The 19,636-nt window shown below is 47.0% G+C and overlaps 1 protein-coding gene across 2 annotated transcripts; it reads left to right on the forward strand.

The window, feature by feature from the left end:
- Positions 1–646: 646 nt before the first annotated feature.
- rbbp6 (retinoblastoma binding protein 6) lies at positions 647–16,450 on the forward strand. Of its 2 annotated transcripts, none has more exons than XM_019862122.1 (21): positions 647–1,677; positions 3,878–3,977; positions 4,077–4,116; positions 5,723–5,764; positions 5,947–6,035; positions 6,165–6,261; positions 6,349–6,491; positions 6,585–6,757; positions 7,486–7,589; positions 7,671–8,056; positions 8,130–8,196; positions 8,829–8,889; positions 8,985–9,042; positions 9,426–9,755; positions 10,070–10,165; positions 10,608–12,237; positions 13,144–13,624; positions 13,795–14,383; positions 14,469–14,539; positions 14,708–14,792; positions 14,880–16,450. In XM_019862122.1, the coding sequence occupies exons 1-21, from the start codon at positions 1,512–1,514 to the stop codon at positions 15,712–15,714; spliced, it is 5,643 nt and encodes a 1,880-aa protein (XP_019717681.1). In that variant the 5' UTR covers positions 647–1,511; the 3' UTR covers positions 15,715–16,450. The 2 variants fall into 2 exon arrangements, with proteins under 2 accessions (XP_019717681.1, XP_019717679.1); XM_019862120.1 differs by having other exon boundaries at positions 9,435–9,755; positions 13,144–13,633; positions 13,774–14,383.
- Positions 16,451–19,636: the final 3,186 nt, after the last annotated feature.

Consider the following 19,636-nt stretch of genomic DNA (forward strand, 5'->3'; position numbering starts at 1 on the left):
GAATTTTTTTATCCCGGTAATTTCTCCAAATCAAAATTGCCTTAATCTCAAGCAAAAAAAAGTCAATTCAATATGTAACTACGTCTAGTCAGAAAGACGTTGATGAATGTTAATTATTGGTAGTCAAACTGAACATTTTAAAGTTCCAACCACTTGCTGTTATTGGACTTTTTAAGCAAGCTTTATTTAAACATTGTGTACATAACAAACGAATAAGAATATAATCCTAGACAAGCAAACATCAGGCTACTTAGATACACAATAAAACATAAATAAATAAAATACATTTAAAAAATTAAGATAAAAGAAATCAAGAAAAATATATAATAAGCAAAGTAGTACTAATTCACATTTACAAAAATTGATTTCGGTGAGTTCCACTGATTGATGCTCATTTCTTTTGATAGGTTTGGTGCTTTCATTTAGTTTTTGAAGCAGTTCATCAATCAAATTATTCCACCAGGGATGGAGCTTTTTAGAGAGAGAATTTTAAAATGTAATAGCGAATGTCTTTTCAGTGACAAAATCAGAATAACATGAGGTGACGGTTCCCGATAACTAAATCCGTCCCGAAAAAAAAAATGTCAGTGACGTCATGGTGATTGTTGGCCCAAACCGGAAGTGAAAGGCGTGTATTATGTCGTCGTTATGTGTTTGTTACTCTTTACACGACCGTTCTTTCCGTTCGACGCCATTTTGATGAAACAGCGACGAGAGGGGACATGTTGTGGCATCACCCCCGTGATTTTTGTGTGGAGTCATAATTGTTTTTCTTCTTTTTATATCTTTTTGTTTCCGCGCCCGGGAGGCGAAGGAGCACAACCCGATGGACCAGAAGAGGAACAAGACACCGTTTCGGGGGTAGCGGAGCCTTATCGTTAGCCATAGCTTGCTAGCTCGGGCCACTCGTTTTGTCTGCGTTTGTTCATAAATTGTTGTCGTCTCGGCGAAGGGCTTTGTTAGCCACTTAAATCCCTTCCGTGGACTCGTTTTGTGGACTGTATTCTGAAGAACTGAAGGTGGGGAGGCTCCCCCCTCGGCCCCAAATCAAACACTGCCTGGACTGCGGTTAGCAACATTAGCTGCTAACCCAAGCGGCCTTCCCTTGCGTTCCTCCTCTGCCTCCATATGACTGCTGGTGGCGGACGTGGGCGTTAGAACACCGTTCTGCCGGTAGAAGCGAGCTCGGACTACCTTGGGGGACCCCTTGGTTGGATTTTCGGGGCGTTGTTTGTGTGTGTCGCTTTGGTTTTGGACTCGAGAGGACTTTACAAAAAGGCACATGGCGCCGTCGATTGGCGCGCCGGCCTCTCATCTCTTGCGTTGGGATTAAACGAGGACTCTGCGTCATTGATCCGCCCTCCATTTTCCCCCTTTTTCTTTTTTTTTTTTTTTTTTTTTTTCCGTTTGTTTGGTTGTCCAACGCCTGTCTCTACTCCACCCCCACCCCGTCCCTAAACCTCTTTCTCTCCCCCCAACCCTTGTTGTTATAAAAGAAAAGTGTGGCAAAAATGTCGTGTGTTCACTACAAGTTCTCTTCCAAACTGGACTACAACACGGTCACGTTCGATGGTCTGCACATCACCCTCAGTGAGCTCAAGCGGCAGATCATGTCCAGGGAGCGCCTCAAGGCCACAGACTGCGACCTGCAGATCACCAACGCACAGACGCGAGAAGGTGAGCATCGACTCGCTGTACAAGTTGCACATGCTGTGTTTTATTGAATTGGTTGTGTTTACTACTAATGGAAAGTAACAAGTCTTTGTAATGTATTTAATGAGTAACGAGCCTCCAGACGAATGAATGTGATCTCTGCCAAGGTTGTGCTGATAACAAAAATACCAAAATGGCCATCTTGCTGATTTGATGTTTGGGTATAGATCCTTGAGACATTATCGTGTGTCCTGTTAGGATTGACAATCCCACCCGAAAATGGTAGGCATATGCTAGACCTGAAATTCACCCCCAAAATGGCTGCCCTGAACACCAATGGCCAAAGTAGTGTTCGATTACCGTCATGCATTGATAACTAATGACCTGTACTTTTACATTGGTTTAATTTTAATCAAACACATTTTCAGAAATCAGATTTCCAACAGTTAATATTATCGGACTTTTGTCATCAAGTCAAGTACAACTTTATTGTCAAATGTGCTGCATATGCATACAGCACAGATGAAATTTCTTCCCTCTCACAACAAGAGGAGCCACTGCGGGAGCCCGCGCCGCCATCAAAAGAAAAGTTCACATAAAATGACAAAATAATACAAGACAACACATTAGACACAGACAATAATGCAATCTTAACCACTTTCCTGCATACACTTTGTTGTCTGAAGCAGTTATAGATGAAAGAGGAGCGAGTCAAAGTGTCCTTTTCACCAGTGGATCAAAGACGTCATGCTGAAATGTGTGCACGTCTGCTACAAGCTAAGCTTGGAAGCAACAAGATGCTATAGCATCCATTAATGAAAAAGAGGTTGGCTCTTTTCTCCTGTCCCATGTAAATCCGCTTCAATTCCAAACCGTGACTCCCAGTTCAACATACGCATCGGGGCTCTGCGCTGACGCTCCTTTCTTCTTGTCGTTGGCTCCTCAAGCCATGCATCCATCTGGCCGTAGACTGTCCATCAGCACCGACCTTTCCGCTGAACAAAGCGGGGCTGTGAAAATGCTGCCTACTTCGGGCGCGAGACACAAGCGCCCCGGGGCTGTCCAGCAGCGACAGTCAAATGACGCCGACATTCCTCCCAATCAAAATCAGTGCTGGTACACGCGTGCCGCCGAGAAGGCGCGGTTCCACCAAGCACAGATTATTATTCTTTGACGAATGTCGGGGCCAAAAATGCTGAAAACAGTCCCCATCAGGTCCACACGATGTAACAACACCATGTGACAAAACAAGACAAAAACAACAAAAAATGCAAGGCTCTTGAAGAGCACTTGCCGACCACTACCTACTCGGTCGCCATCTTGGGGGGGGGGGGGTCATGATCACTGAATGCACAAAAACTATCTTTATGTTGAGCCAAAATGAGACATTTGCAAAGATCTAATTTTGGAAAACGTTGGTTAGCGTTTTTGCCTTCTTTCTGACATGTTACAGACCAAACCAGAATATGACGAATAATCACGTTGTGCATTTTATGCACTGTCAAAATGTCCCATTTTTGAAGAAAGCGGTGTATTAAATCTAAAAATGTTGATTTTTATCCCAATTCCCGGGTTGGAGACCAGAAAAGATAAACTGAGCCCTGGACACTTGTTGCACATCGACTTAAAATTGGGTAAACGCACCTACCCTGACAAGAGCAACTAACCATTTCAGGGACCCGGGTTTGAATTTCAACATTTCGGGTTGAAGCAACTAATTTGGGGCTGATTACAGAGCCAGGTTTTTTATTCAATCCTGAATACGCCAGCATCACATTGAGATGAAATTGGCCCTACACTACACTAACAGGACACAAGTCTCTCGGGCCCACGCCGAAAACAAAAAAGGTCACTATACATCTACTTAAAAATAATTGAATATACATATACTGTGTGTGTGTGTGTGTGTGTGTATGTGTGTGTATATATATATATATATATATATAAACATACACACACTGTATGAAATAACTTGCACAATTAAATTAAGTAAAATTTTCGCACCATTTTCAGTGTGAAATTGTTGCGATACATGTCAATTTATATTTTAAAGTTATTCCCCCAAAATACACTTTTTTTTTAACAGTACAAGCCTAAAATTCAGCAAGAAATTGCCCATCTTGGTGTGAAGCCACTACGTGCTTTCATAAGTGGTCTTTTTCTATTTTTTGTCACATTTTCATCATTTCATGGTTTGCCTTTTTTTTTTTTTTTAAATATATAGAATACACGGATGATGAAGCCCACATCCCCAAGCATTCGTCCGTGATCGTCCGCAGAACACCGATTGGAGGTGTCAAACCTGCTGGCAGGACGTTCATTGTGTATGTCCTTTTTTTTTTCCGTTTTCCTTATCCTAATGTGATGGTGATGATGAAGGCTGCGGTTACTTACGGATGCCTTCTCATCTGTTGTCTCCGCAGAGATCGTTCTGACACGTCTGTGGCGGGATCGTCGAGACCCGTATGTAACCAAACCAACCCAAAAAACCCAAAACAAAACAAAGCAAACACACCCCAAAAGCAACACTCACTGCTCCTCTCACTTCTCTCCCCCCACCTCCCTTCCTGACGACATGCTGTCAATTGCGTCGTGCGCGTTTTCTGTTGACACCTCTTGATGTGATTGGGTGGGCGTCGTACATCCGAAGGGCTTTTAATTGTTGTTGACAACAAATCAAGAAGCTATTTTCTAATGTTGGACTGTGTTTGCTAGCTTCCAAGTGCGTATGCACTATCGTGACTTGTGTTTCATTACTGAAATGGCTTCTGTAGCCCGATTTTCATTTGGGCAAATATTTGTGTCACATAATCGTAATAATAATAATGTCATGATAATGACAATGTCACTGTATTTTCTGTGAAAATAACATGTGGTTTATCAGAAACCAATGACGGGGGTGGAGGAAGCGTGGAAGGGATTGAATGTAATTTATGACTGAGTGAATGAGGGGCAGGGATGATGGGGAATCGCAAGTGATTTCTTTGCTCTTTTGATTTAATATTTTGCAGCTTGGCAAAGTTTACCCTGCCGCACTTTGAGTACACTCTTCATGTCAGTCGCATTTGTCAGCTGTTTGCTCCTGTACAAGATGTCTTGTTTTATGGACTGCACATAACCCACGCTCTCTTTCAAAAGGCTCGCCTCTCTGATTTTCCTCATAGAAAAGACACACAGACTAGTGTAGGGAGCTAACACCTAATCTTTCTTTTCCCAGCTGCGTTTTAATATGAGTGCCACGTCATTGCTGGTGTAGTTGTCCTGTAAGCTGCAGAAGCCTGTCAATAAAGGTTTTCAAGTGGGTTCTGCATGTCAGAGCCGCTTTTGCACCACATTCCCTGTGTGTTCCCTCCGCCAATGCCCAGTTTACATCCCAACATGCAGGCTACTTTTTTGGTTGTTGTTTTAAAGTCATGTTAAAATGCCTCCTTTTGCGCATGAAAATTGTCCTTTTTTTTTTTTTTTTTTTTTTAAAGTAATAGTAGTAGTTGACCTTGGCCTGGATGGTGTTGTGCAGTCTAAATGTGGGCATACACTGCACGTTTTTTTTTCCCCTCCCCGAAGATTGTCACCACACACTGAAAGGAAAGTCAAAGCTATCGATGGCTTTTAAACTGTTGCTGGCTGTCGAAACAGATCAAGACGATGACATTGATGCCTCGTGTTGGTTCCGAACGCTAATGCTCAAAACGAGCGCAATTTGCAGGTCTTTCGCAGCAGACACAAATTTGTATTCTATTCTTTGTTTTGTCATGTGACCAATTGCTCCTCGCCAGACCAGAATGAGTTCGGTCCGCGCAGTGTATTCCCCGAAAGTTTTTAACATTAAAAAAAAAAAATTGTCGGCTTAATGCTGCAAAGTCTTCAGTAAGATTTCTATCAATTTTTAAACATTTATTTTTTAACGTTCATCTTGGTCCAATTTAATGATTCACACTTGGGAATTTTTTTTTCTTTCATCGCTTCAGGAATGCGTTTTGAGAATAACTGAGGGAATGTCCACACTCCAGGGGGAATCTGAAAGAGTCATGTAACACCTTGAATGTTTTGTATTCTGATTCTCCCGCAGACCGACTCCTCACCGTCTATGTCTCTCGCCCAGCTCACCAAGGTAGCGTTTACCTCGACCGCTTTTTAAAAGTACTGCGCAGGTTTTAATTTTGGACCACTGAAAAACCTGCAGCCCCCTACCCTACTCCCCCCCAACCCTTTGTTTTGATCTTGAATCTTCTTTTTGTTGTTTTTTTTTTTTTTGTTTGTTTGTTTTTTGCCCCCCCTCACCCCCTCTTGTAGACCGCTAACCTGGTTGACGCAAATGCATCCGAGGAGGACAAGATTAAAGCCATGATGACTCAGTCCAACCACGAATACGACCCTATTCAGTTAGTGTTCATTCACTCACACAGTTGTTGGAATGTTTTGCCCACTTCACGCGCTCACATTGATGCCGGTACCGTTGTTGGATTAAAAGTGACGCGAGGGATATTGTTTTTGTTTTTTTTTTCCTGTAGTTACTCCAAGAAGGCAGTCGGACCACCACCGGCTCACTACCTTTGTTTCCGTTGTGGAAAGACCGGTCACTATATTCGGCAGTGCCCCATGCTACTGGTAATGATAGGATTGGTTTAGAACCAAGTTTTTTGTTTGTGTGAGATTATTTGCGGGTAATAATTGTATTTTCTGATCAAATCTCAGGTTCAGGATAAGAGCATGGAGGGTCCGAAGCAGGTCAGAACCAGCAAGGGGATTCCTCAAAGTTTCATGGTGAAAGCTGAACCCGGCACCAAAGGAGCCATGTTGACCAGCACCGGCGAATACGCCATACCGGCCATCGACGCGTACGTTCCAAGTCTTGATCTTGACTCATTTGGTGGATTATTTGGCCCTTGGTGGAGGGGGGGGTGTTAAAAAAAATGTGTATTTTAATGCAGGGAAGCGTACGCGCAGGGCAAGAAGGAGCGGCCGCCGTTCGTTCCGCACGACCAGTCGTCCTCCGAGGACGATTCCGATCCCATCCCGGACGAGCTGCTGTGTCCCATCTGCAATGATCTGATGACGGACGCCGTGGTCATTCCTTGCTGCGGGAACAGCTACTGTGACGAATGTGAGTGTCGAAAGAGTGAACTAAAAATATCCCTGGGCGGAATGGAGAATTCTGCCAATGGTCAATTGACTTGAAAACCTGGCAGAGAAAAACATAGCTTGATGCCTCTTATATCATAGTGACCCCCATAAGTAGTTAAGAAAATTAAACATTTAAAGTTTAGCCTCGTCTGTCAATCTTGCGATTCAAATTTTGTAGAAATTAAGGACACACGGAAGTGATCCTAAACACTTAAATGGCTGCTTCGAACCAAAATCAGGATTTTCAGTTTTGAATGCGTGTCACGAGACCTATTGCCTGTGTCCTATGACAAAAGACAAGTCCACTTAATGTTTGTTGCTTGTATGAAACGGGTGTCGGGAGCAAACTTGTTGTCTCCCAAAATTAGGGCCTGGCCAATTGAATACCTCGATGATGGCCCTTCAAACCTCGGCCGAAATCCTCAGCCAAATGGCCGATGTTTGCTGATTGTTTTTAGTTATATGTACTCAATGACTGCAGTTGTATACAAGTAACACTGGTCTCATGATTTCCTGTACATGTTCATCATCGGGGGACGCACCAAATAGTCTCAACCCCCCCATATGGTTTAGAACAGAGAAAATTGGTTGTTTTTAGGTGTATTTGTCCTTTCAAGACTCATCTAACTTTGGCCTGCAATTTGTTTTCAAGCGGTCCGGTTGGGGCAATAGGATGTGAAAACGTTTTTTTTCTTCTTCTTTTTTCAGGTATCCGGACGACCTTGTTGGACTCTGAGGAGCACGTTTGCTTCACGTGCAAACAGTCGGATGTGTCGCCTGACCACCTCATCGCCAACAAGTTCCTTCGACAGGTAACCTTTGCCGAACGCTTTGTTTGACGCCCCTTTGTGCTTCTACGGGTGGCTTAAATTGTCCCGCTTTTTGCCGCGCAGGCCGTGAACAACTTCAAGAATGAAACGGGCTACACCAAACGCGGGCGCAAACAAATCCAGCCTTCGGCCCCCCCTCCTCCGCGGCCTCACCTCCTGAACAGGCCTCTCCTATCCAGACAGCAGGACCCTCTGATAGCCAACATCTCCCAGCCGCCGCCTCTGTCTGTTCCTCACGCTCCCGCAACCGCGAGCGTGACAGCCCCTCAGGCTCAGACCCCGCCCGCAGCACCTCCCGCCCCCAACACCCCCACCCCTACGCCTTCGCCGCCTCCTCAAGCTGACGTCACTGAGGAAAGAAAGAAAGAAGCCTCGCCAGTTCCGCTGCCCGTCGTGGACCACGGTTCTCCTCGGGTCTCTGGTGGTCAGGACGAGCCGCCCCCGCCGGGGTAAGTTCGACAGACTCTGCGGCACTGAAAACGTAAACTAAACGTAATTTTATCTCGGCTTTTTATCTGATAGGGAGACTGAGCCGCTGCCGCCCATTGTGAAGCCAGGCCTGCCCAAAAACCCAGAGAGCAGATCACATGTGAGTCTGTCTGGACCCGCAAGGAAATCTCATTTCCCCAGCGTCATATTTAGGCTGGTCATATTTAGGCTGGTCGATGAAGAGAAGTAATCTCTCTCTTTTAAAAAAAAAAAAAAATCAGTTTATACTCCTCCATCTGTCAAGTGTGTGTGTGCTTCAAATTTGGCAGCATTTGAAGGGAGGAATCCCATAGTGCTCGAGGAATTGCTTGCAGCAATTTTGTCGATATTGTAAATTGGTTCTTTTTTATTATGTAGTTCTTTATCCCCCCACACACACACCTCCAAAATGTCCATTGTACTCGAGTATTTGCTTCATATAATTTAACATCATTGATTCAAACTGGCATCTGGCGTAAACAATTTTCCAATGGCCCTTTAAAAATTTTTGTGGTTGTCGTACTCTGGGAACTTGGTGGGCGGAAGCTTCGTTTGCAGCAGCGCAGTTTTCAAACGGGCTCTTAAAAATCGTGAGGGTTCCTAGTACATCGTTTTAAAGTAAAGGAGTCATTGAAACACCGCAGGGCAAGTCCAGTAGCAGCCACCCCCCCCCACACACACACACACACACACACACCCCTAAATGATGAGGTTGGCTTTTATCTCAAAGTAACCATGTTTGTGTTTCTGTAGGCCTACAATTTGCCCCTCCTTGGCACGGCTCCACCCTCGAGGCTGCCCTCTCACCTTTCAGGTAAGAAATCCACTCGCTGCTCTCAAGTGTTTCTTGTGATTGCCGTAGTAAACCCGGTCCGAGCAATGACCGATTGTGTGTTTTGCTGTGTTCAGGCCCACATTCCCGGCCCCAGCAACCTCCCAGGGACAGGGGGGGAAGACACTGGGAAAGGTGAGCACACTCTAAAAGGCATGGGTGTCAAAACTAGGCGATATCATGAAATAGATTGTCTTTGATGAAGTCCGCTGCTAGTATCGTGGTCATTTTAAGTGATTGAGAAGTTCGACAAGGTTTGCCAGTCGCCTTAAAAGAAGTTGACCATCATTAATGGGGTGGCTTCTGACACAAACACACCATTTAAGATTTTCATTCAAGTACATCTGCTAGCTGATGTACTCTCCAAACAACACCCGTGTTAATTTTGATTGAATTGTAAATGTATTTACATTTTTCTTGTCGATTCTTTTGTTTGAATGTGATTTTTGGGGATGGTAAATGTACTGCTCGCAATTTGCATTTGGCACATATGTTTAGCTTATGCTGAATCCTCTGAGGTCTTACAGAAGCAGAGGCGAGCCACCCTCCACCCACCTGCAGACGGCCCAACTCCCTCTTCCCACTCCCCCCCTCTACGTGTCGCCCTCCCTGTACCCGCCGCCGCCGCAGCCATACGCCCCCCTGTACACCGCGGGGCCCGGCCTCCTCCCGCCACCGACGATGGGTTACCAGCCTCAGCCCATGTATGCCCCCGGCCCAGCGGGCGTCAACCCTCCCTGGGGGGCTCCCAGCGGCCAGCCCCCACTCCTCCCCTTGGCCTCCCCCCTCAATCAGCCTCCGCTCTCCAAAGAAGATTTCTACAGGCAGCGGCACCACCGACAAGACAAGTGAGTAGTTAGGACGACTACGAGCAATAATCCTAGTTTAACTTTGAAACGATACCCTAATTTAAAATTGTTTCACATTTAAAATACTTGCCCTGTTTTAAATTTTTTATTCGAAAACCCAATCCTTGTTTGAAACCCTCACTCGGAATCCGAACCCTGGCCTGAATCCCTAATTTGAAATCGGGGAAAATGGCACTGAGGACCAATTGATTAGTCCTCGAGCAAGAACGCGTTTGTTGATCACATGATGCCGGAAAGATATCGATGAGCTCATTTTGTTCGATTTTAACAAATGCCACCTTTTGATTTTACAGCATTACGTCCAAGCTTGACGAGTTCACAAAAGACTTCCACAAGGAGCTGATGAAGTACCGAAATGCACCAAAGAGGCAGAGACCTTCGTATTCTAGGTAACTTCATTTGTCAGTGCCTCAATCCTTACGAACCTTATCGCTGTAATCTTAGAGCGACGTTTCTCAACATTTATAGAGCCATGGCGCTTATTCTACGTGACAAAAATCTTAGGGAACATTACCCAAAAAACGTCACAAGACACACACACACACACACACACACACACACACACACACAGTTCTTATCTCAATTTACATTATTTTGTGTCAAACATGTTTGGAAGAACAGAATAACAATACACGTAACAGACACACCTGTCACTGTATGCCGCTGGCATAGATAGATGAGATAAGATCCACCATTTGTTGTAAAGAATTTTCAGACGATTGGAGTGAAAATTTCCCACAGCACATCTTGATATCAAGTGAACATGTTGGCGGTCCTTGCAAACATTTTAGCTAGAGCTCATTTTGCTTTCTTTCTCTGCTTCTTAACCAGGTCCCGATCATATAGCCGTTCTCCGTTCAGCCGCTCGTACACTCGCTCTCGCTCCAGGTCCAGGTCCAGATCACGGTCTTACTCGTACACCCCAAGCCGTTCCCGCTCACGTTCCCGCTCCCACGGGCGCCCGTATCCCCGCTCACCTTACTCCCGACGCAACGGACGCAGCTACGGACGCTCTCGATCGAGATCCCGTTCCCGCTCGAGGTCGTATAGTTACCGGCGCTCCGGTTCGCCGCCCTCCTTCCGCAACGCCGCTTGGGAGGGGACGGAAGGTGCGCCGCCGTTCCGTTCCAGGTCTCACTCCCGCTCTCCGGGCGGTTTCCGGAACCGCAGCCCCGCCGGACGAAAACCGCCACCGCGGGAATTGGCGCCTTATGACCTGAAGGGTCTTAGCCCCGGCAGTCATGACCAATGGGAGCGAGATAGCTACCGGCAATGGGAGCGGGAGTACAGGGAATGGTACAACAAATACTACAAAGACTATGAGAATCAACACCAGGCGATGTATCAGAGGGGCCGCAGTAGCAGGGAGAGGGAGAGAGAAAGGGACAGGGACCGAGAGCGGGAGCGGGACCGAGAGCGAATGTCCCCGCTCCACCGGGAGTACTCCCCCCAAGGCAGAGGAAGAAGAGGTCGAGATGACAAAGTGCCACCGATTCAGAATCCTCCATCGTCGTCCTCGTCGTCAACAAAGACAAATGCCAAGCTCCTGAAGACCAAGAAAGTGAAAAAGAGGAAAGCCGGAGAGGACGGGGAGCAATCGCAGCATCCTGTAGACCGGGGCGACGCCACGCCCGTCAGAGACGAACCCATGGATGACATCCTGTCGCCAAACAAGACACCCCCTGTTTCCTCCAAGTCGGCCTCATCCACTGGCAGCTCCAAGGCTCCTGCCTCCAAAAGTGCCACAACACCCTCAAGAACCTCGCTCAAGTCCACGCCCAAGACCGACAAGAATAAGAAGGAGAAGAGTCAGAAAATAAAACCCAAAGCCAAGACGGATGCTTCCAAAGTCAAAAGCGACAAAGTTAAGAAGAAGACTAGTGAACCTGTGGTGACCAAAAAGAAGGAGCCCTCATCTGCAGCACCGGCGGCAACGACGGCGGCTGCTGCCGCTGCGAAGACATCAAAGACCAGCAAAACCAAGCCCGAAGAGACCCACAACTCAAGTGTGCCTAAAAAGGAAAAGTCTAAAGTTGGTTCTGTAAGACCACCCCTCCTAAAGACACCCCCACTGTTCTCCCAGGGCCTCCCTCTGCCGCATCCGTCTCTCCACGAGAACCTTCGGCCTGGTAACGACAACAGGGGCCGAAGAGACCCCCTGCATGGTGGTGGCCTCATCCCCCTGCCCCACCAAGTGCTCCCCTACCTCCACCGTCCTCCCCCGCGGTTGGGTGAGGAGGGGCGTTCCTTACTCGGGTCTCCGCCCGGAAAACTCCGGAGATTGGACGGACCTGGGATTGGAGTCGAGGTCTTCTCGCACCTGCATGAACCTCATCAGTCGCCGCTCCAGAGATTCTCCCACCCTTCCGATAGACCCGGTCTTCTTCCTGTCCTGGTGGGCCGTGAAATTGTCTGGGCGGACAAAGACCGAGGTGCCATCAGGCCTCTCATGGACTTACCGGTGGGTCTTATCACAAGAACATCCACAAAACGGCGTTCACGCACCATCGGCGCTAGAGTTTGGTTCAGCCGAGCTGCACATCTGCTCTTTAGGTGCCAAAATGTAAATTGTAATGTAGACTCTTTAAATTTCGTCCGGGATCCGCACATGTATCTACTTTTTAATGCGAGGGAAACCCCCACACCGAATGGGGAAAAGATGTTGCGTGCCCACTTTTATTGTGCATCCACATGACCAATGCAGCATACCTCACCAAATGTGAAGTCTGACATAGCACCAAGATGACGTACGTGAGAGACTCAACCCAACTTTTATTTGTAGAGCACTTGAAAAACGACTACAGCTGTATTCAAATTGCTATAAATAAAGTCAGTCAGACTAAAATAAAGACAGTTAAAATGACCAAAAACAAAATGCTAAACACAATAAAACACAAACAATGCTGAGTCGAAAGCCAAAGAATAAAAATGTAGGCTGACCCGAGGCACCTGGCAGGTACATTGAGGTGAAGGAGCCCATGTGGGGCAGACCATTTCAAGATTTAAAACAAGATTTTTACTGTCAAGTCTACAATGTACAGGGAGCCTGTGTAGAAGAGAGGCCAGAATGTGAGTTACACCCCCCCTTCGAGATCCAGTTACGAAGTGAGCCGCAGAATTTTGGACCAACTGGAGATGCTTGAGGGGAGGACCGGCTAACTCTAAAATAAAATGCATGATGGTCATTCAGCTGAAATGTTCACCTCAAAGGCTTTAAAGGCATAGAATCATATATCATGCAGCAGGGGATATAGAACCCACCACAAATTGTGAGTTGCCCCCCGAGCCCCAAACAAAGCTAAGGTGTCTCATTAAGTCAACTCATTAAGTCAACCTAACATGGAGCGTCTTTGCTGTCTATATCCAGGTGAAGCCAGTGACCCAGAGAAGCACCCCCCTGAACAGAGACCTCGGAAAAAAAGACAACCCCATCTCGGACCGATCATCTTCGGGCACCGAGAAGACGACCGCGGACCGATCGGGTGCTGCCAACAACCCGGAGGCGGACAAACCTGCCAGCAATTCCGAAGGAATCGACGTAAAGGAGCGCGCATCTTCTGATGGGGCGTCCAACAAAGAAAAGGCTGGGGAGAAGTCATTTGTGTCGGATAAAGACTCCGACCGGAGCTCGGGAGTGGACAGAGAGCGGGAAAGTAACTGGAGAATGGACAGGGAGCGGGAGAGAGGTTCCGAACGGGGGCGGGAAAAAACCTCGCGCTCGGACAGAGAGCGGGAAAAAGGTACGGCGTCGGACAGAGATCAGGAAAAAGCTTCGGGGTCTGACAGAGATCGGGAAAAAGCTTCGGGGTCAGACAGAGATCGGGAAAAAGCTTCGGGGTCTGACAGAGATCGGGAAACTGGAGAATGGACAGGGAGCGGGAGAGAGGTTCCGAACGGGGGCGGGAAAAAACCTCGCGCTCGGACAGAGAGCGGGAAAAAGGTACGGCGTCGGACAGAGAGCGGGAAAAAGCTTCGGGGTCGGACAGAGATCGGGAAAAAGCTTCGGGGTCAGACAGAGATCGGGAAAAAGCTTCGGGGTCTGACAGAGATCGGGAAAAAGCTTCGGGGTCAGACAGAGATCGGGAAAAAGCTTCGGGGTCTGACAGAGATCGGGAACGGGGTTCAGACAGAGACCGAGATCGGGAAAAGGCTTCGGATCGAGACCGAGACAAAACTTCTGAGCGAGATCGGGCTAAAGCTTCTGACAGAGACCGAGAAAAGACTTCAGACCGCGAACGCGCGAAAGCGTCCAGTTCAGACCGAGATCGTGCAAAAGTTTCAGACAGAGAGCGAGAGAAAGCCTCGAGTTCCGATCGGGATCGAGAAAAGGCTTCGGGAGCCGACCGGGAGAGGACTTCTGAGAAAGAGCGCGACAGAACGTCTGGATCGAGCTCCAAGAGGGTCTCGGCGGTGAAAGATGCCGACGTGGGTGAAAAGCTGCAGAAGGCAGAGCGCAAAAGCTCTGGAAGCGCCGCCGGCAGATCCGTCTGCTTGGACAAAATGACCATCGCGGAGAAATCGGCCATCGGCAAGAAGCAGGGACACAACCAAGAGAAGCCGAGCGCCGCCTCCAAGGAGGCTGCGGACAAAGTGGCAAAATCTGACTGGTGCGTACGACAAAGTCTTGTTTAGTTGGATTTTATTATTATCAAATTTTTGAATGCCTATTTGATGCTTGACTTGCCTTCACAGTAGCGTTTCTAAGGAGAGAACCCCGAAGACTGCGTCCACTGTGAAAAAAAACAATGCCCCTCCCAAAGACGGTAAGCAAATTCTGTGGCGTGTCAAAGTACACCACTTTAGTTTTTTTAAATACCATCAAAACTATGGACTCTTGAGTCAAAATTTTGGGAATGTTCAACCATGAAAGAATGGCTTGAGAATTTAAAAAAAAAATTTTATGTCCAATGACTCCAATCATTTCTTTGCAGCGAAAGAAGGGGAGACGAAAACGGTGAGAACCAAGCCTAAGATTAGCCGCAAGGTCTTGTCGTGTCAACCTGCCGCTGCCGCCAGGTAAGGGCTCGATGTGCTGAGAGGTGTTTTTTCTTTTTTAAAGCAGCGACTGAATTTCCGTCCTCGTTCCTCCGCCTCCTTTTCAAGTCGCTCCACTCAAGAGCCCAAGCTGCCCTCTCGGGAGAAGGAAGAAGAGGAGAAGAAGAGAGACACGTCAGCCACTTCGGATCAGGCGACGCCGTCGATCCCCCCAAACGCTGGGGAGCAGCTCCTCATTCAGGCGCCTCCTCGCTCCAAGTGGGAGCGAGAGGATGATGAAGAGGAGGAGGAGGAGATGCAACAGGTGGCGGCAGTGGTCGCGGCTCCGCAAGAGCCTCCCAAAGCGCCGTCACCCGCGCCGCAGAAGAGTGAGGCCGCCCGAGCCGATAAGAAGGTCGCGGTCAAGGAGGACAAGAAAAGGCCGTCGAAGGACGAGAGCAAAGGCGGCAAACCCGCCCCCAAAGTCAAGATCGTCCGAGAGGAGAGGAAGGCGCCTCGAGGAGAAAGGCCATCGAAAGCCGAGGGAAGGGAAACAAAGGAGGAGGACAAGAACGGTAGCGGCGCGGAGCCCAGGCGGCAGCGCCTGTGTTCGGACCTGGCCCGCGAGACGGACGAGGCCGCCTTCGTGCCGGACTACAGCGAGGGCGACGACGCCTCCGACAGCAGCCCCTCGGCCAGCCAGCGCTCCAACAGCAACCGCAGCGACTCGCCCTCCGCCGCCTCGGGCGGCGGCGGCGACAAGAAGAAGAAAAAGAAACACAAGAAGCACAAGAAACACAAAAAGCACAAGAAGCACAAAGTGACGGACAAGGAGGGCGGCGAGCACAAGCATAAACACAAGAAGAAGAAACACAAGAAGAGCAAAGAGAAGGACTCGGAGGAAACCAATGCTGACAACGAAGAGCCGCGAGGCATCGCCGGAACGGAGACCCCCAAGCCTTGATGCTGCTTGGAATTTAAAAGACGGAGAGTGAGTGAGAGAGAGAGAGAGAAAAAAGACATCAAGCAAGTTCAACGCTGCGATTGAAGTGCCAGGAGTAGCGGAAACCCGGACCTCCAGACTTTGACGCTTCAAAATGAAAAGTACAAAGACGAGAGGAAGTTGAAGCGCCACAAGGCATAAACTGGAACACATCCCTCCGAAACTTTTCAACTAAATGATTTACCATGATGACAACGGGCATGTCAAAGTTGAGGAGGAGCCAAAAGCTGCGCCTCCGACCTTGACGCCACTTTGCAAATCCATTCACTCAGGGATGCTTGGAAGCTTCACGTCTCACCGCCCGTCGTTTCACCGTGTAGAAAACCAGGAAGTCTCGCTTCCTTCCTTCCCTCCCTCCGTGCGGAACTTGGTCACTTCCCCTGTGAAGGATCTCGCGCATGTAAATATTCGTCGCCGCACTTTGATGGCTTCTCCCACGTTTTAGGACGGTTTTCCTCGCTTCGCCGGGATTTGAATCAACGGCGCGCACTTGTAAATATTCTTTGGCACACTTGGACGACTAAGCCGGCGTTTCGGGGCAGTTTTCCGCATTGTGACGAAGCGATTGTGGCGTCGTCATTCGGGGACACGTTTTGTTTGCGTTGTGGCCATTTGGCATGAATGGGAAAACAAATCTTTGGTCCACTTTTTTTTTTGTGTGTGTGTGCAATCACGCGACACTGGATGCAAGAAAAGGGAAAAAAATCCACACACCCGCGGTGCGTTTCGTGGAGCTGAGTGTATTTCGTTGGTAGTTTTTCCCCAGTCTGATTATGAAATGGACAGAAAGTGAAGATTCTCACGGATGATTTGTTCCCCTTTGTTTATTTTTTTAATTAAAAACATTGGACCCTGAAAATCTATTTTTGTTTTTATTTAACATTACCTGTATTTAACATTACCTGTCTCAAGTATGAACCTGACCCAAATTTCACGGCGTGCATCACTTTTGTTTCCCGGCACGTCAAATGCTTTTGGTTACTTGCCTGCGAAAAACAAAACTAACAAAAGGCAAAGAAACATGCTCTTCATTTCGACAGTGATCTCATTTCATTTGGAAACTCCAAACATGGACGTGAGGAAGAGAATTAAACCAAATATGTCCATTATGTTGATATACAATGTACATTTTAAAGATTTTTTCAAAAACTTTTTTGTGTGTGAGAATTGGAAGGTTTGAACGCAGTCATAGATCAAATCTCAAACAGTGGATGCAAACTCTGTTGAAAAACAGATTGCCCATCATTGCCCTAAAGTATTTTTGCTTAAAAAAAAACAGTACAGTACTTGATTTTTATCCGAAAGTGCTATAGAAATCCATTAGCATTTCAAACAGACTAAAATGCTAAAAACATGAAAGACAGAAGCACTTACTTAAAAAAAAAAATGAATACACTATCCAACTTTACAGTTCAAACTCCTTGTTGCCATTTCCAGTTAGACGACAAATAGAAAACAAAATAGTTAATAACAAATCGACATTTGTTAAATCACGTTTATATCGAAATGACTGCAAATGAGTCATACGGTCCGATATTTCCTGGATAATGGGTCCCACTTTGTCCAATTAAAAAAAAATATGGAGGGGGCCGGGACCCATGTGCAGTGAATGCTTGCTGACCACTGCGCGGCGCCGTGAGCCTTGATGACAACGTCATCTCAACGGAGGAGGCACCGAAAGGGCTGAGCAGATGGATTCCCTCCTCAACAGTCGGCTTAGTGTCCACGTTCGCGTCACGTATGTCAGGTCAACGTTAATGGACGCGGCACACGCACACAAGATTAATTTGTGATTTTTAACCCATGCACAGATAGCATCCATTATTCCAGTCCTTCCGTAACAATGATCAGGGCGGCGATTAATGTGTGCGTCCGCGCCTCAGGCATGCACACGTGTGCGTCCATGTGTATTCTTTCTACTGACATCACTTCCTGTCGTCAAGGCTAAAGGTTGCTAAGCAACTTGGCACTCTGTTAGAAAAGATGCTTCGCACTCTATTGTGCCACCCCTTCTTGAGTGTTAGTTTGTCCCCCCCCCCCACCCCAACATCCTCCATCCATCTTCTGTAGCTTAGCCTGCGAGGACATTTTTCAAAATGGAGACCTCAAAGACAGTTTCGCTTAGCCACATGAAATTTGGGAGACCTGTCTTTCAAAAGCAGACCCACAAAAAATGTGTAAATGAGTCACAAGGAGTTTTCCGTTTAGATTAGAAGTGGCCATTTGGGGTCCTTTGGAGTTTTGAAAAGAATTCTGCCCCCCAAAGCCAGCTGCTCGTATAGACATGTCTAGCATGAGTAGACCCACAAAAAAGTATTAAAACCTATGCCTGAAAGGACAAAAGAAGTCTTCCGTTTTGGTCTGAAGTGTTTATTTTTGTTCTTTAGTGCAGGGGAAAAAAAACAACGTGAACACACTAAAATGCATTTGTATTAGTTTTCATGAAATTGAATCGGCATCTTGGGAATACATGTTGCGAATCCTGAAGCCTTACGTAATGATAAAGCCATCAAGCCATTTTGGCAATAAAGGAAAAAAAAACATGAAAAATAGTACTTCGGAATATTTTTTCTTAGAAACAATTATTCCAAATTGAAAGATAACAACTTCCAATATATCCAATATGATACAATTTACTGATTTACTGTCTTTGCCGCTTTTGATCAAATCATATGAAAGTGAAACATACCCACAAAAATATTTCCCAATAAAGGTACAGAGGTTAAGCCATTAAAAACATGATCAAAAAAGGACCTCTGAAGATAATATCAATAAATAAAAATCGAATTTGATCCTACAAGTTATCATTTAAATAATTCCCCACATTGTCAGGGGGAAGCCCCACGCAAACTGTAATTACATTTTGGTGCTCGCCTGCTGCGAAAGCGGAAACTTTACGTTGACACCGACACCCCTCAACGCGTGTTTGCATGTCTGCACGTGTAGACCATTGACCGCTTCATGTGGCTGAGCAATAACCAGGTCAACTTCAGTGGCGTGGGTGTGCGTGCGCAAAAATGGGACGTGCCCTTGGGTGGTCTCCATGGCAATTCCGCCAACTGATCAACGCGTATTGATTGGCCGACCAGTTCTCAGCGTGACTGTGTGTTCGCGTGTGTTTGTGTGCGTATCCATGACAGTGCCGTGGAATGAGACACTTCCCGGTGATGCGATGGTTGCCATGGAAACACACCCATGGGAGGAGACAGAGGGGTGATAATAATGTTTGGCCTAGATACTCATCCTCGACCGAGTGTGTGTGTGTGTGTGTGTGTGTCTGTGTGTCTGTGTGTGTGTGTGTGTGTGTGTGTGTCTGTGTGTGTATACGTGCGTGCGTGCGTGTAAAACGGCATCTGAACAAGGCGTGGTGACAGCGACGCAGTGAAAAATGCATGAAATGAGTTCATGTCAGCAGAATGAAAGAGACTTGCATGAGTTTACGGAACACGCACACGCACACACACACACACACACACACACACACACACACACACACACACACACATACACGCACAAAGAGTGGTAGAGGGAGTCATGACATCATCATCCGGAAGATTCTCGGAAGCGTATCTTTGATGATTACATAATGTGGATACCCTTCCTCCAAGGCAGAGGCTCCCTGGCAAAATCTAGTTGTGAGTGTACCTGAAGCTCAGATGTTGCTAACCAAACCGTCAGCACTTTGCCAGGGCATTGGAGTGGTGGGGGTGAAATTCTCTTTTTGGAGTAAACGAGTGTAAATTGGATCATACGTTGAGTGGAAACGCAATCTTAAATGACGAGGAGCCAGTCAAGAGTCGAGTCGGATGTGTGGTTTCTCCAGAGTTGTATGTGTCCGTATGTAAAGCAAATGAACTAAACACATGTGTAAAGACCAACTCAG

This window comes from Hippocampus comes, unplaced genomic scaffold (assembly GCF_001891065.2).
Source record: "Hippocampus comes isolate QL1 unplaced genomic scaffold, H_comes_QL1_v1.1 scaffold7, whole genome shotgun sequence".
Classification (NCBI taxonomy): domain Eukaryota; kingdom Metazoa; phylum Chordata; class Actinopteri; order Syngnathiformes; family Syngnathidae; genus Hippocampus; species Hippocampus comes.